At 46.9% G+C, this 14,604-nt stretch overlaps 1 protein-coding gene across 4 annotated transcripts; it reads right to left on the bottom strand.

Moving 5' to 3' along the window:
- Positions 1 to 7,872: 7,872 nt before the first annotated feature.
- On the bottom strand, positions 7,873 to 13,431 carry LOC148119385 (glutathione S-transferase Mu 1). Of its 4 annotated transcripts, none has more exons than XM_087897658.1 (8): positions 13,272 to 13,431; positions 12,897 to 12,972; positions 12,433 to 12,497; positions 12,060 to 12,141; positions 11,861 to 11,961; positions 10,603 to 10,698; positions 10,409 to 10,519; positions 7,873 to 8,320 (listed from the first exon to the last, which is right to left on the bottom strand). In XM_087897658.1, exons 1-8 carry the CDS (start codon positions 13,305 to 13,307, stop codon positions 8,231 to 8,233), a joined length of 657 nt encoding a protein of 218 aa, XP_087753784.1. In that variant the 5' UTR covers positions 13,308 to 13,431; the 3' UTR covers positions 7,873 to 8,230. The 4 variants fall into 4 exon arrangements, with proteins under 4 accessions (XP_087753784.1, XP_087753786.1, XP_087753785.1 ...); XM_087897660.1 differs by having other exon boundaries at positions 13,198 to 13,396; XM_087897659.1 differs by having other exon boundaries at positions 13,208 to 13,396.
- Positions 13,432 to 14,604: the final 1,173 nt, after the last annotated feature.

The raw sequence follows: 14,604 nt of genomic DNA, 5'->3' as shown, positions 1-14,604 counted from the left end.
ACATGTTGTCCCACAGTCTAGAGTTACAGGAATAAGAGGTGACATGGGAATGACCCCAGGGCAGTGACAAACAGCACAGCCAGAGTCTCTGTGTTTCCTTTAGGGGATTTAGTTGGAGACGCAGGTCTTTGATCATCAAGCTACTGAGCATATAAATTAATCAGGACATTGGCCGTATGGGTGAGCTATGTCAGGAGAACCAGACCCGGAGGACCTGGGGACTCGGGGTTTCCCACCGCCTCTGGCAGGGGTCTGCTGGCAGAGCCTCGCACTCACCAACACAGTGGGAGGAAGCACAGAACTCACAGCTGGAGTTTGCTAGGGAGGTTGAGCATGTGTCCCAAGGAACTAGACACCTCTCCCACTTCCAAGGTGTTACAGACTCCTGTTCAGAGGAGACCCTGCAGTATCTCCCTAGGATCTAGGGACTCAAGGTCAGGCTCTCAGCTCTCCAGCTCCCCTGCATCAGCTCAGGCTCCTGATTCTTGTGTGTCTAAGAATGAGAGGGTGGCTTAATTGCTCTTCATGCCATTGTGGGACCTAAGACTTGAGGTTAAAATTCAAGTACAATATCCTACCAATGTTCCTCAAGAACCAAAGTCCCCTTGCTCGGGTTTTTAGTATTTGTCTTTGTCATTGTCCTATTGCTGTGCAGAAACACCATGACCATGGCAACTCATATATATATATGGCTTGCTTACAGTTTCAAAGGTTTAGTCTGTTCTCCTCACGGCAAGGAACATGGTGGCCCACAGGCAGACACAGTAGCTGAGAGTTCTACATCTGAGTCCAAAGGCAGCAGGAAGAGAGAGCCATTGGATCTGGCTTGGGCTCTTAAAACTCCAAAGACTACCCGAGTGAGAGACACACTTCTTCCAACAAGGCCACACCTAGCCTGACAAGGCCACACCTCCTAATCCTTCCAAATAGTGCTGCTCCCTGGTGACCAACTGTTCAAATCTATGAGCCTATGAGCCCATTTTTATTCAAACCACCACAGTATCACTGATATACGAATTTTAAAACAAACTCAGGGGGAATGGGGAGATGTCTCTGTCTGTAAAGACTTGCCAGGTATTTTAGTTGGGGTTCCTATTCCTGTGATAAAGACAATGGCCAAAAGCAACTGGAGGAAGAAAGGGTTTACTTCAATTCTCAGGTCACAGTCCGTCACTGAGAGAAGTCAGGTGAGAAACCGTAAGCAGGAACCCAGAGGCAGGAACTAAAGCAGAAGCCATCCATACATAGAGAAAACTGCTTATTGGTTTGCTTGTTATGGCTTTTTCAGTCTGTTTTCTTACATCACTCGGAATTATCTGCTCAGGGGTGGGTTCCCCACACCACACACTTCACCCTCCCAACCCCACACTCCCCACACCCCACATTCTCCACACTCCTGTCCAGTGAGCTGAGTGTTCTCACACCGATCATTAAACACCATAAACACTTGTCTACAGGCAATCTGATGAAGGCATTTTCTCAACTGAGGTTCCTCTTCCCAAGTAAGCCTAGCTTGTTTCAAGTTGACAAAACACTAACCAGAATGGAAATCAATATGGCAATTCCCCCAGAGAACTGGAAATCAATCTATCTCAAGATCCAGCTATACCACTTGTGAACGTATACCCAAAGGATGCTCCATTCTACCACAAGGTTGCTCAACTATGTTCACAGTGGTTTTATTCATAATAATCAGATACTGGAAACAACCTAGATGTCCCTCAGCCAAAGAATGGATGAAGAAGATGTGATACATTTACACAATGGAGTTTTACTCAGCTGTTAAAAAAATGGCATCATGATATTGCAGACAAATGGATAGAACTAGAAAAATAATCATCTTGAGTGAGGTAACCCAAACCCAGAAAAACAAACATGGTTGGTGCCTAGCTCACTCGTCATCATAGAAGCTTCCACTAGCAGTCGATGGGAGCAGATGCAGAGACCCACGCCCAAACATTAGGTGGAGAGAGAGCCCAAATTGGAGAACTCTATTCATTACCTCCTCTTGAAGCTCAGGGAACCCCTGGAAGAAGGGAAGGAAGAGATGTAGGAGTCAGAAGGGTCAAGGACACCAGGAGAACATGGCCCACAGGCTTCTACTAAGAAGGCTCATAGGGGCTCACAGGGTCTCGGGGAGCATTCATGGATCTGCCCTGGGTCCTCTGCATATACTATATGATTGTTAGCTTGGTGTTTCTGTGGATTCTGTTAATAGTGGGGGTTGGGGTGTCTCCGACTCTCTCATCTACTCTTGGGACACTTTTCCTCCTGCTGGGTTACCTTGTCCAGGCTTGATGTGAGGGTTTGTGCCTAGTCTTATTGTAACTTGTTACGCTGTGTTCAGTGGATATTCTTGGGAGGCCTGCTCTTATCTAAAGGGGAACAGAAGAGGAGTGGATCTGGGGAAGTGGGGAGGCAAGGGAGGAGTGGGAGGGGTTGAGAGAAGGGAAACTATGGTCAAGATGAATTGAAAGCAAACAAAAATTTTTTGTGATAAAGATGCTCTTCACAGTTGATGGCTTTCAGGGGTGGTGAGTAGAGGACTCAATTTTCTGCTGGAGAAATGGGTCAGGGGTTAAGAGCACTGCCTCCTCTTCCAAAGGTCCTGAGTCCAGTTCCCAACAAACACATGGTGGCTCACAACCATCTGTAATGAGATCTGGTGCCCTCTTGAGGAAAAACCTGGTCAGTTGTTCTCATCAGCTTAGACCATGAAACCCAACATGAACAAGTTCAACAGAACCCCAATATACAAGCTGCCCATGCATGCTTCAGCATTGCCAGGGCATAAATTTCATTTTTCATTCATTCAGATGACCACTGGAAGTTTGACCAGGCCCCAGTGGATAAATGAACAACACAAATTGGACTTGATGGAGTTTGTGCTGTTGCTGGTTTTGTTGTTGTTGTTGTTTGTTGTTTGGTTTCCTTTGGGGGGGTACTGTTGGGGACTGTGGACCCCAGACCCTGAATCTCTTGTGACCCCCTGCCTGGCAGAGTAAACAACTTGTTTTCCTATGCTTGCAGCTGCTCTGAGCAAACAATTTGTTTCACAGCTGCTCTGAGAATGAGACCCTCAGGAGTTCCTGTTGGCAGGGGAGGGGTTTCTGATGGACTTGCATCTGAGAGTTAGGGTGTAGCCCTTAGTCAAGGGAAGGCACTATATAGCTGCCCTGGAAGACAATAAAAAGGCATTCTTGGCGTTACCCATCTCTCTGTGTGTCTCTGTGTGTTCCAATCTCCAGTCCCTTGCCCAACCCACAAACCATATCATAGCATATAGTGCATAGAGCAGGCATTGCACTACAGGTGCAAAGGTGGGAGGGTGGACCTGGAAGAAATGAAACAAAAGTGTAATCAGGGTGCATTGTATGCAATTCCAAAATAATTAATAAAATTATTATGTGGGGGGGCGGGACTAACCAGAATATCAAACATGAGTTCTAGTCTGAAGGACCCACATAAAAAGGTAAGACATGATGGGATGCACCTGTAATCCTAGTGAAACAGAGACAAGAGGTTCCCAGAGGCTTTCTGGATGACCAGTCTAGTTGATTGGTAATCTACAAATTCTTGAGAGACCTTGTCTTAAAATTAAGGTGGAGAGTAATTGGGGAAAATACCAGATATCACCCTCTTGTCTTTAAACACATGTGAACACACGTACATACACATACAAACACACATGCATGTATGTACACAAGAGTCAGTGAGGAAATTGTGGACGGGGCTGCTCATTCGTTTTCCTCTCCTCTATCCTACGCTCTCCTCTATCTACTTGGAATTCCCACCTTTCCCTATTCTGAGCTGCAATAGACCCAAAGCAGCTTCTTTATTAACCAGTGGTATTCACCAGCATACAGAGGGGACTCCCACATCACTTCCCCTTTTTCTGTCTAAATATAAATGAAGGTTTTAACTTTAACATAGTAAAATTACATATAACAAGACAGGTATCAAGCAACAATTATAGTTATAATATTTATATCTACTTTATCTTTTATCAAAACTACATAAGGAAAACTACAATTTTATCTGTCTATTCTTCAACTACCAAAGACTCCAGAAGTATATACTATTACCTAAGTTAACAGGAATTGCATTGTAAACAACTTCCAAAACTTTAGAATTGACAGAGACATCTTACTGCCTGGACAGTCACCCAAAGTTCTTCTGTAACATTGGGGCACCCATCTTCAGCCTACAGGCCCATAGTATCCAGCAAACTTTTCCATGAAGCAGAAAATTTCAAAGATAGTTCCACCTGTATTGGCAGTTTGTCAGTCACTTTCATCTATGCCCTATAGAATGTTTGCAGACTCTTTCATGAAGCAGGAACCCCAAAGGATTATCTCACCTTTAGGCAAGTTCAGAAGTCATTTCTCTGTGGGTCCTTCATGTCCAGTTCATACATCAAGCAGTTCAGGCAAAAGCAGTTTCTTGCACAAATGGCTAGCAAACTCCATAAGGAGCTTCTTTGAAGCCCATCATCCTCTTGTAATTGTGTTTCCAGGAGCAAATGTGTCTCACTGTCATGAAAAATCCTAAGTTCTTAAAACATTTTAAATGCCATATTCTGTGAGTCTTTGAAAGGTTTGAAGAATACCTAGCCAACTGAAATATATCTCTATATATCTAGAAAACCTAACTATTATGGTTATAAGCTTAACTACTATAGATAATTATCTGTTAACTTGTTTTTCTTAATTATACATTATACTTTTAGATGAGTTGCACAACCATAACACCTTAATCAAGAACAGAAATAACAAAATTGACCTTAAATTTGTATCCAAGACCAAGATCCATACCAATGCAAAGTATTCATCTCTATAGCATATCACCCTTTAAATGTAAACAAGAATTTATAAACAATCATTTGGGGAATTGAAACTGCTTCCTGCTTTTTGGTAGGCAAAGTAATTTTGGGTGTTCATGGTGATCTTTTGGGTGGTCTTGTCCCATCAAACCACATTAGTCTGGAAGAAATCCACAGGTTCTCATCATCTGTGAAAATAAAAGTAGAACCTCTTTTCCAAAGCAACATAGCCTTAGACCCAAATTTTGAAGTCAAGATACCTTTAAAATGTATAAGTTGGTTTAGCTTAGCAGCCTGTACAATGAACTGTCTCTCTGTACTTAGCTCCTTCACAGCCAAAAACTTTAAAGAAAACACAATAGTATACATAACCAGACTCTCTGTGCATATTCCATCTTTATGTAGCTTATTTTTTATTTGCGCCTTTAATCTATGACTGTCTACTCTGTCTCTTTAAAGTCTTTGTTTTATTTTTTTAAACCATTTACTTCTTTTTATAACTCTATATACTCTTTTTCTTCTCTTTCCTAAACCTACATGACCCATTTTGAGGTTTATTTCTGTCCGAATCAGTCTTTATTGCATATCTTTATTTTTTTTACCAGGAGCACTTTTTTATTTTTAAATGCTAAGTGGTCATGGCTAGGACCAACTCCATGATCCTGCCTGTTGGCTCTGCCCAGTCCAGCATGGTAGAGGCATATTCACTGCCTCTGAAAGCCATGCATGCTGCCACAGCTCCAGGGTTGCAGCAGGTCTATGTCACTATTAAGCAACTAGTACCATGCTGCTCACAAACCCCATTTAGGTGCTGAGCCTCCTGAAAGAGCCAGAACTGTTCATGCAACTAGCATGAACCAGGAATTTGCTGTGTGGACGCTGCATGGGTTTTTTTTTCTGCTAATGCTGAATCAGGAAGAACTCTCTTAAAGGAGCTGCAGCACCCCTGCTCACTGCCAGCCATGAGAGTCCATCTGAATAAAACAAAAATGTCGGCTACCAAGAAACCATGATTAATTCTGTTCTTTTGTGTCTAGAATTCCTTTCTAAGCTTTCTCAGGTTTTATGTGGATGTAGTCAGCCCCACACTGGTGTGCCAATATGTAGATGGAGGCTGCTTGTTTGTTTCCCAACATCCCTGACCCAAAATAATCACACAGAAACGATATTATTTACAATACTGCACCAATGGTATTCACAGCAGACAGAGGGGAATCCCACATCAGGGAATAATTGTGTAACTCTGTAATAATGGTTCTTGGAAGGTAGAAGCAGGAGGATCAGGAGATCAATTGTTATAACAATTTGAGGCCAGCCTGAATTATAGGTCTGAAAACTAAAATAAGCAAATAAATGAAAATGGACTCGAAAGGAACCTTAATTAATAATAATTAGAGAGAAAAATAGCAGGTCAGGAAAGCAGTAGATGTCAGCAGCTTCCAGGAGGGAAGAATGGAAAATGGGGAGTGAGTGATACTCTTTGAGTTAGTGTACAAGGAAGCAGGCAGGCACAGCAATGAAGGTTTGGAAACAGCTGTATGAGATGGGAGATGCCTTCAAAAAACAAGTTTGCATCCCAGCTTCCGATGACTGCAGGAGACCCCGCAAAGCCCATGGTGGAATTGGTCTTGACTGGACAGGAAGCACTGGGAAAGCACCAGGTAGAGCCTGAGAAAAGAATGCACATGACTAGGCCAGGGATGCCTGAGTGTGACAGAATGAACTCACACATCCCCTAGCTTTGATTCCACCTAAGCCCTGTGCCCATGAGTGCTACCTAACCACAGCGATGAGAGTGATCCTCCTTACTCAGTCTACTGTGTCAAAAGTGCATCACTCCTAGAAATATCACCAAGGCCACACCAGCATACATTTTACACACTTCCTGGGAGCTCTCAGCGCAGTTCATTTGACACATAAAATATCAACTTTGAAGAGCAGATGAAGTCTGAGTGAATGTATATTGCTGATATGGACATATCTATATCAAGAACCACAATGCCTCAGACCCATGAGAATGACAAGGCCTTCACCAGGTCAGGCTCAGAAGAAAGACAAGGCCTTCTGGTGGCCCAAGGACAGATGCTGCCAGTATGTGCAGAAGTACCAACTACAGCTTCTTCCTCCATGGTGACTATGTTGGATGGAGACTGCTCCTCTCCAGACATTAAAGAGATAAGCTGGCATGAGTCCTAGTTCATCTGTAAATGATAAACCCACCTTCTTGTTCAGCCGTACATGCTGAATTTCTGGGTGGCTATTGCATTTCCATCGGAGTACATGGCTACCGATCCCGATTCTTTCTGGACTTGTTCCAGTCTTTCTTCATTTCCAGTTGCCCCAGTCAGGTCTATCCCAGAGCCATGCAGGCCTTAGGAATCAACCATTCCATTGTAGTAAAACCCTGGACGCAATAGTAGCCAACTGTATTGTGTCCGCAGAAAACTAGGGTTTGATGGTCACAGACTCATCACAGCTCTCCAAGAACTGTCTGAATAGCACAATGTTAAATAGAGACACAGGAAACCGCACTGCCCAGGAGATTCACTGGCAGTAAATTTACAGAGAATAAGGGTAAATTCAATCCCCTTTCCACAAACAGAAAGGGGTAAACAAGAATGAAGGTCCCCATGCCAGTGGAGCTGCAAGACAGAAGAGGATATCAAAGACCCAGTAAAAGCAATATCCTAGAAACCTAATATTGACACAGCCACGGATGTGGAGGTAGGGAGACCATCCAAAGTCCCTCCTGGCCACTCTCACCTGCCACATCATCATTCATTAAGCCCCATTCACTCATTTTCACAGTTCAGAGTCCCAGTATACGTTGCAGCGAATGAGAGTCCAGACAAACATACTCTATCCTCTAGAGCGCTTTGGCCCCGCTGTGAGAGTCTTGGATTAGAAGCAAGATGGTTTAAATTTCCTCCAGTCTCATTAGACTCCTCAGAGGCGGGCACTACAGGCACAGAGCTCAGACTCTTGGAAGCAGCTGTGACACTTGGCAAGTCCAAAAAGAAAAAAAGAAAAAAAATACAACACAGAGCAAGTGTGTTTCAGACTTTATTGGAGATGAGACAAGCCCCGCCACCGGGAACTTGAAACAGTATTGACCTGTAGGGTAATTCTAGGGAGCAGAGCGCAGGGCAGACATCAAATCACAGAAGAGGACTGTGTGGTTGGTTGGGGCACAAATGAAGACGGGGCGTTGACTAAAGGAAGCAGGGAGATGAAGACTGCATGGGCTTGACTAGGTTAAGAACTGAGGAGACAAAGCCGGAGAAGGGTTTGGGAAGGAGAAGGAAGTGGGAACAGGGAGGCAGCAGTGCAGAAGGACAGCTGTCTCCGGGGCCTGGAGGACCCCTAGCATAGACAGGTCCCCCTTATAACAGTCAGCATAGCGGGGGTCTACTTGTTACACCAGTGCGCCATTTTTGAGAATATAGGTGTTGGGAGGAAGCGACTGGTCTTCATGTAGGCAGAGATCTTCTTCAGGCCCTGCAGAATGGGAAGGACACAGCAGGAGCTCAGTCTGCAGCCCACTGAGAGGAGCAGTCCCAAGCCAGGAGCAACCTTTGTTTTGGCCTCAGGCTGCAACACCCTGCAGACTGCTTAGCTCCCAGCCCTGGCAAAAGGGCTCTTTCATAGCCCCTATTAAAGGGGAGACTGGATCCTGTGTAAGCTGTTTTATAACCACTAAAAATTACAGTGTAGGTTCAGAAAACCCACCCATCAATCCTGCAAGATCAGTTATCAGGGAGGAACCTGAGGTCCAGAGAGGGTGAGCAGCTTCTTAGCTCACACAGCTAGTGAAACAGGGCTGGATTCAAGCTGCCCCACAAAACTCTCCTATGTGCTCTCTCTTGCTCTCTTGCTTGCTTTCTCCCTTGCTCTGTCTCTGTTGGTCTCTGTGTCTCTCTCTCTTTGTCTCTCTCTCTCTCCTCCTCCTCATCCTCTACTTCCCTCCTTCCCTCCCTCCTCCCTCTCTCTCCCCTCTCTACTCAGCTGCCCTCCAGAGGAGACCCTGTCCCAATCTCTGCATGAACATGATCCTACTCCTGTGGTCACTCTTTTTAACCTCTATTTGCACACGGGGGAGGGATCTACAGGATAAAAGAACTGAAAAACTTGACTGTATGTATTTAGGAAGACAGCCAAGCACCCAGTGATTTCAGCAAATCATGCAAGAAAAGGAACATCAAGATGACAGCCCACAGAGAAAGCTGAACTGCATTCTAATCAGCGTCCTGAGAGCAGAATTAACAGCTCTCTATCTGGTGCCCAGTACAGTGTTACTGCACCCTGAATGTCCTCATCTCCCCTGCTAATACAGGGACCACCCCGTGTGACTGTATAATGTGCTGTAAACCATACTCCAAGCTGGAGAATACACAGACAATTCCAGGGGGTGTAAAGAGATCCACAACCAAATAGACACAAGCTGGGCCAAGGGGCCTTGTGTTTTTCCACTCGCCCGCCCTAGAGCCATGCCAACTATTGCACAGTTCCCAAGGGTACCCAGCCTGGACCAGAACCAAAGCTTATGAGAGCTGGCTGAGAGAGATTGGAGATTTAGCTCAGTGGTAGGGCATTTGCCTAGCAAGGCCCTGCGTTCAGCCCTCTGCTCAGGGGAAGGAGAAAAAGTTAACTGAGAAAGTACATCCCTTGATAAGGAACGGGCAAGGTCAACAGATTGCAGGTTAAACAAAATCCTTGGATCAATGTCTCCAATTCCCAGATGTCTGAACGACTCAAGTCTGACGTAGGTGTGGTTCAAGCTGGGTTCAGCAGCCCTGGGGAGTATCGCGAGCATCTCACAGCCTGGCTTCCTACAGCTCTCTGCCTACTCGGTCCCCAGATGGAGGTATTTTGCATGCCCTCTGAGGCCCAGCATGAACCTCATATGGAGGAGGCTGTCAGAGAATAACAGTGGAGAGAAAGAATTTGACCCCATTTCAGACAGGACCTGTGATGTGAAGGAGATTGGAAGGGAGGAAACCAGAATGCAGCAGCAGTAGCTCACCCTCACGATAAATGTCCCCAACAGGGTGGGCACACACGTGTCCACTCAGTGAGGCACCAACTGCGACCCTGGGCTCTCAGTGGTCTGCAGATGAGGTCTGAACTCTCTCACAGGTGGTGTGTCACCTCAGTCCTGCATGTCTCACTTTCCTAATGCCAAGAACCACGTACTATTGACATGCTCTGCCCTGCCAAGGATCCTAAACAGGAAACTGAGTCTGCATGGGTGGGAGTGAGCAGGGCTGAAGCTTTTTCTTTTGACACAGAACAGGGATAGTGACCGAATGCTGACCCAGAAAGAGATATGGAGCCCAGTACAGTGTCTGCTGGTACTGAGACCATGAACAAATGAATACCCTCTACAGAGTCAGATCCCTCATCTGTCCGGTGGGACTCAGAATCTCATCAGCATTTGGGGATTTTGAAGTGATAAATGTTGCCCCAAATAGGTCTGTAAAGAAAGCTCAAAAAAGCCCTAGTTATTGTCCTTTTGCCTCAGAAATAGAAAAGCATTGTGGAAGAGAGGAAGAAGACTGCTCAAAGGAAGCATGATCAGGACATCACCTCAAAACGGGCCAAGAAGTCCTTCAGGTTGGGGAAGGCATCCAGACATTTGGGCTCAAATAAGCGGTACTGGTCAAGAATATCATAAGCGAGGAAATCCACATAGGTGATCTGCAGGAATTGAGGGTCAGTGAGATAGGATCTGGTAGCCTGGGAAGGATGGTGACTCCTTACCCCCATCTCCTTCTCTTTACCTTGTCCCCTGCAAACCACGGCCGCTTGCCTAGAAACTCCGAGTAGAGCTTCATCTTCTCGGGGATGGTCTTCAAGAACTCTGGCTTCTGCTTCTCCTGAGACAGAAAACAACCATCACCACCTTTAGGCTTAGGCTCCCAGCAGGGAGCTTGGGCTCCCAGAACTGTGCAAGAGAAGAGCCACCTTCCCAACAAAGGGTCGGGTCTGTGCCTGGGCTTCCAGTTAACACACCACTATTTTATTGGGGGCAGAATTCACGTCAGAGGTGATGGGGAGTCAGACAGGAATTTCACTGTCCCTGAAATCTGAAGACCAAACCAGGTGCTGTGAGTGACACCCAGGGCATCCTGACGATCTTGCATGTCCTGGCTCAGAGATCCAGTGGAACCACAGATACAAAGGCCATAAAGAGGAGGCAGTTATACTAGGTTGGGGTTTGGGAGGCCATGAGAACAGCTCACACGTGTGAGGAGCTTGCATCGGTGTCGAGGAGTGACCAATACTGAAAGGAAGAAGGCTAAGCGGTCCTCTGGCTGACCCTGAGTGGCCTATTAGGAAGATGTCCTGACTTCTATTGATACCTAAGGCACAACGATGGGGAGATGTGTGAGACCACTGTGCATATATGACCTACTTGCATCATTTGGTGAATCACTGCTGCTTGTTGGGGGCAGGGGACTTATTGATGTTAAGGGTCTTTCCCAATCACTATCCACCTTCTTTTTTTGAGACAGGGCCTCTCATTGAATCTAGAACTCACAGACTGGCTGGATTCATTGGCCAGCAGGCCCCTCCTGTTTCTCTCCCAGAACACTATGATTATAAGAATATGCTGTCAAACACAGACTTTTTGTGGTGCTAAGGATCTATACTAAAGCCCTCACAGCAAGTACTTTTAACCACCAGGGCATCCTCATATCCTCCAACTTTATCCTGAAGACTCTTACGAACACTGGGTAAGATGACACATGGAATCGGCAGAAGGACAGACACGGCAGAGATTTACAACTACATAATGGACTTAGATCCACTGTTCACCTGCAGAATCTCAACCATATCTTACAGGTTACTCTAGTAGTGATAGTTTCACAGTGTCGGTGTGCTCTCTCGCTGGGTTATGAGGGTCATTCTGCTGGTAAGAGAGGAGAGCTTGGAGAATCAGTAACAGTTCATTCACTGAAGGAGGAGGCTGCAGATCTGAATGCAAGCCTTTAAGTCCTGCTGCCAACCCTGTCTGCTCCACCACGGGCAACTCACAAAGTCAGGGCTGTAACAAAGCATGACGAGCTGCATGCGGGTGTCCATGACCTGGTTCTCCACAATGTCGGCACGAATTCTCTCCTGCTCTGTCTCCCCGCCTGCAGCACACACAGTACAGAGTCACCCTTAGCCTCTCACCCCAGTCCAGACAAGGAGATTGTCCCCCATGCCCCACCCTGTAGCCAGCCCCACTCACACAGGTTGTGCTTGCGGGCAATGTAGCGCAGGATGGCGTTGCTCTGAGTGATCTTGTGGGGCCCGTCAATTAAGTAGGGCAGCTAGAAAGACAAGCAGGGACAGTCAGATGGGATATGAGGACCCTGCATTCCTTCTCTGGGTGAGGACAGACAGGGGGCTTGGCACTCAGTGTGTCTGACATGGGAAACCCTCCACGAGCACAGTGCATACTGAATGGAACAGCCGGGACACAGCCCATCACAGACACACTGCGCAGCCACCAGGAACCGGAGCAGGAGAGCTGAAGCTCTGACCCCAAACCCCCTCAGCCAGACAAGGAGAAGAGGTGAGGACGCCACGCCTTCCCCAAACCTCCCCTTCCCTGCACCTACATTGGGAAAGTCCAGGCCCAGCTTGAACTTCTCATTCAGCCACTGGCTTCGGTCAAAGTCGGGAGCTGTAGACAAGAGGATGAGAAAAGCAGTCAGCCCAGTGCCCACCCTACTCCTGGTATTGGACCAGGAGCAAGAACCCCTGAGGCAGGGGAATCCGCAACCCCCCACAGAGTCACTGCCCAAGATGGAGGAGAGGGAAACAAACAACTGGTAATAAGAGGAGCCTGGACCTAATAGGACCCCAATACTGCACCCGGCCTAAATATGAAAACAGATGGACCAGGAGTTCCATTCTCAGGGTTCTGTACTGGAAAACCAAACTGCATCCCCAAATAAGTTCCTGTAAGCAGCAGTCTCTAGCTTCAACGGTAGGAGGGCTGCAGGTCTGAGGAATAAGGCATGAGCTAATGGGCATCACTGGGCAAAGGGAAGCAGGTGACTGACCAGGAAGGTGTCATTACCGTCCCCCATGGTGTATCTCTTCTCCTCATAGCTTGAGTCTGTGTATTCCAGGAGCAGGCGGATGGGGTGTGTCAGCTGAGAGAGATCAGAAACAGAGGTGAGAAATAGTGGGGACCTTGCTGTATGACTTCGTCTTCTCTAATTGAGACCACACATTGCACAAATACAGCCACCATGCAACGTGCATACCTACGCGTGCCTGCACCACCACCACCACCGCCGCCACACACACACAGACTCCCATAAACTCCTGAGCGCCAAGAGCTACTGGCAGAAGATTCTAGGGGAGGAGGAGAGTACCGAGGAGCACCTCTCTGCTAGAAAGACCCCGCTGTTATGAACTTCCTGCTTCACATCCCAGTCTCCTCTCTTACACCGCGGACATTCCAGTATCCCAGGATCATAGGCATAGTGCTGGTGGTAGCCTTCTCAAACTGTCTTCAGTATGGTAGACGTGGGTCTTCGGACAAGCTGTGACTTTATGCAGACTCACAGGGAGACTGAGGACGACAAATCACCGGGTCCCGCCCCACTCTGCACCAATCCCAGTTAGGCACTCCCCTTCTTCCCTTGCGTAATCAGAGCTACAGATCTAGACTCAGAAGGCAAGAGGGCCACACCCTCTCTGAGAGAGGAGGGATTGAGAGCCTCAGCAGCCTCTGCCCCAAGATTCTGTCCTGTGCACCCTGAAAGCAAAATCTGTTCCTCTCCAAACCCTCTTAGCAACTGCCGCCATCGCCACCTGCTGGATGCTCGGAAAACTGGCACTTTCCCTGGAAACTGGCCAGATAGCTAAAAAACAAGGATGTTTTCCTTTGCTTCGCAGAGCTAGATTTTCTAACTCAGACTGTGGGAATCTATCATTCTGGGAGGTTCGACTCTCAGCTTAAGGAGAAAAAGACGCGCCCCCAACTTGAAACCTTAATCTAACACGTATCCTTGAAGAAAGGGCTCTGCCGGTTGGTTGCACCGCTCCCAATTGTGCACACAGACTCCAGTGACAGGAACGGTTAGTGACCTGGAAACCACCCCAGGGCAGGGACAAAAGAAGAGTAAACGTCTCTCTGTCTTCCTTTAGGAGATTTGGGAATCCAGCCCTCCTGGTCATCAACATTAACCAGTGTTTTGACTGTGTTTATGAATCCAAATTCAAGAACCAAACACAGAGAGTCAGAAATCTGAGGGGAGTCACAGCCATGGACAGTAACCAGTTAACAGAACCAGCCCAGTGCAAAGGAGCAAAGAGCTCACAGGCGGGGGGGGTGATGGAATGGGAGAGCATGTGTTCCAAGAAGCTTGCTGTCAAGGGACAACAGGATGCTCTCCACACAGGAGCCTGGAACACTCTGCACAGGACACTAGAAGTTCAAAGCTAGACCCTCATCTGTGCAGATCCCTGGATTCTGGACCTTGACCAGGCTCCTGATACATGAGATATGACAGGGTAGCTCAAATGACCTTTCAAGTTACCCTGGGGTAAGTAAGGGTCCTGGGGTAACCTTCATAAGGACAATGTCCTACCAACAGCAGGGTCCCACCTGTCTGCTTTCTCCCTTGAAGGCGAGAGACTCTTTCAAAATCAAGAGGCTTGCTTTTAGTGGACCAGAGGGTGACATCACCTTATTTACAGAAACTTATCAGAAACAATAAAAAACAAATGACAGAAGTGGAGATTAAAATGGGTTTGCAAGACAAAGGACAAGGCCA

This window comes from Myodes glareolus, chromosome 17, assembly GCF_982192425.1.
Source record: "Myodes glareolus chromosome 17, mMyoGla1.1, whole genome shotgun sequence".
In the NCBI taxonomy this organism is placed as follows: Eukaryota; Metazoa; Chordata; class Mammalia; order Rodentia; family Cricetidae; genus Myodes; species Myodes glareolus.
Note: the sequence above shows the minus strand (reverse complement) of the source record. Positions and strands in the feature narration are given on the sequence as shown.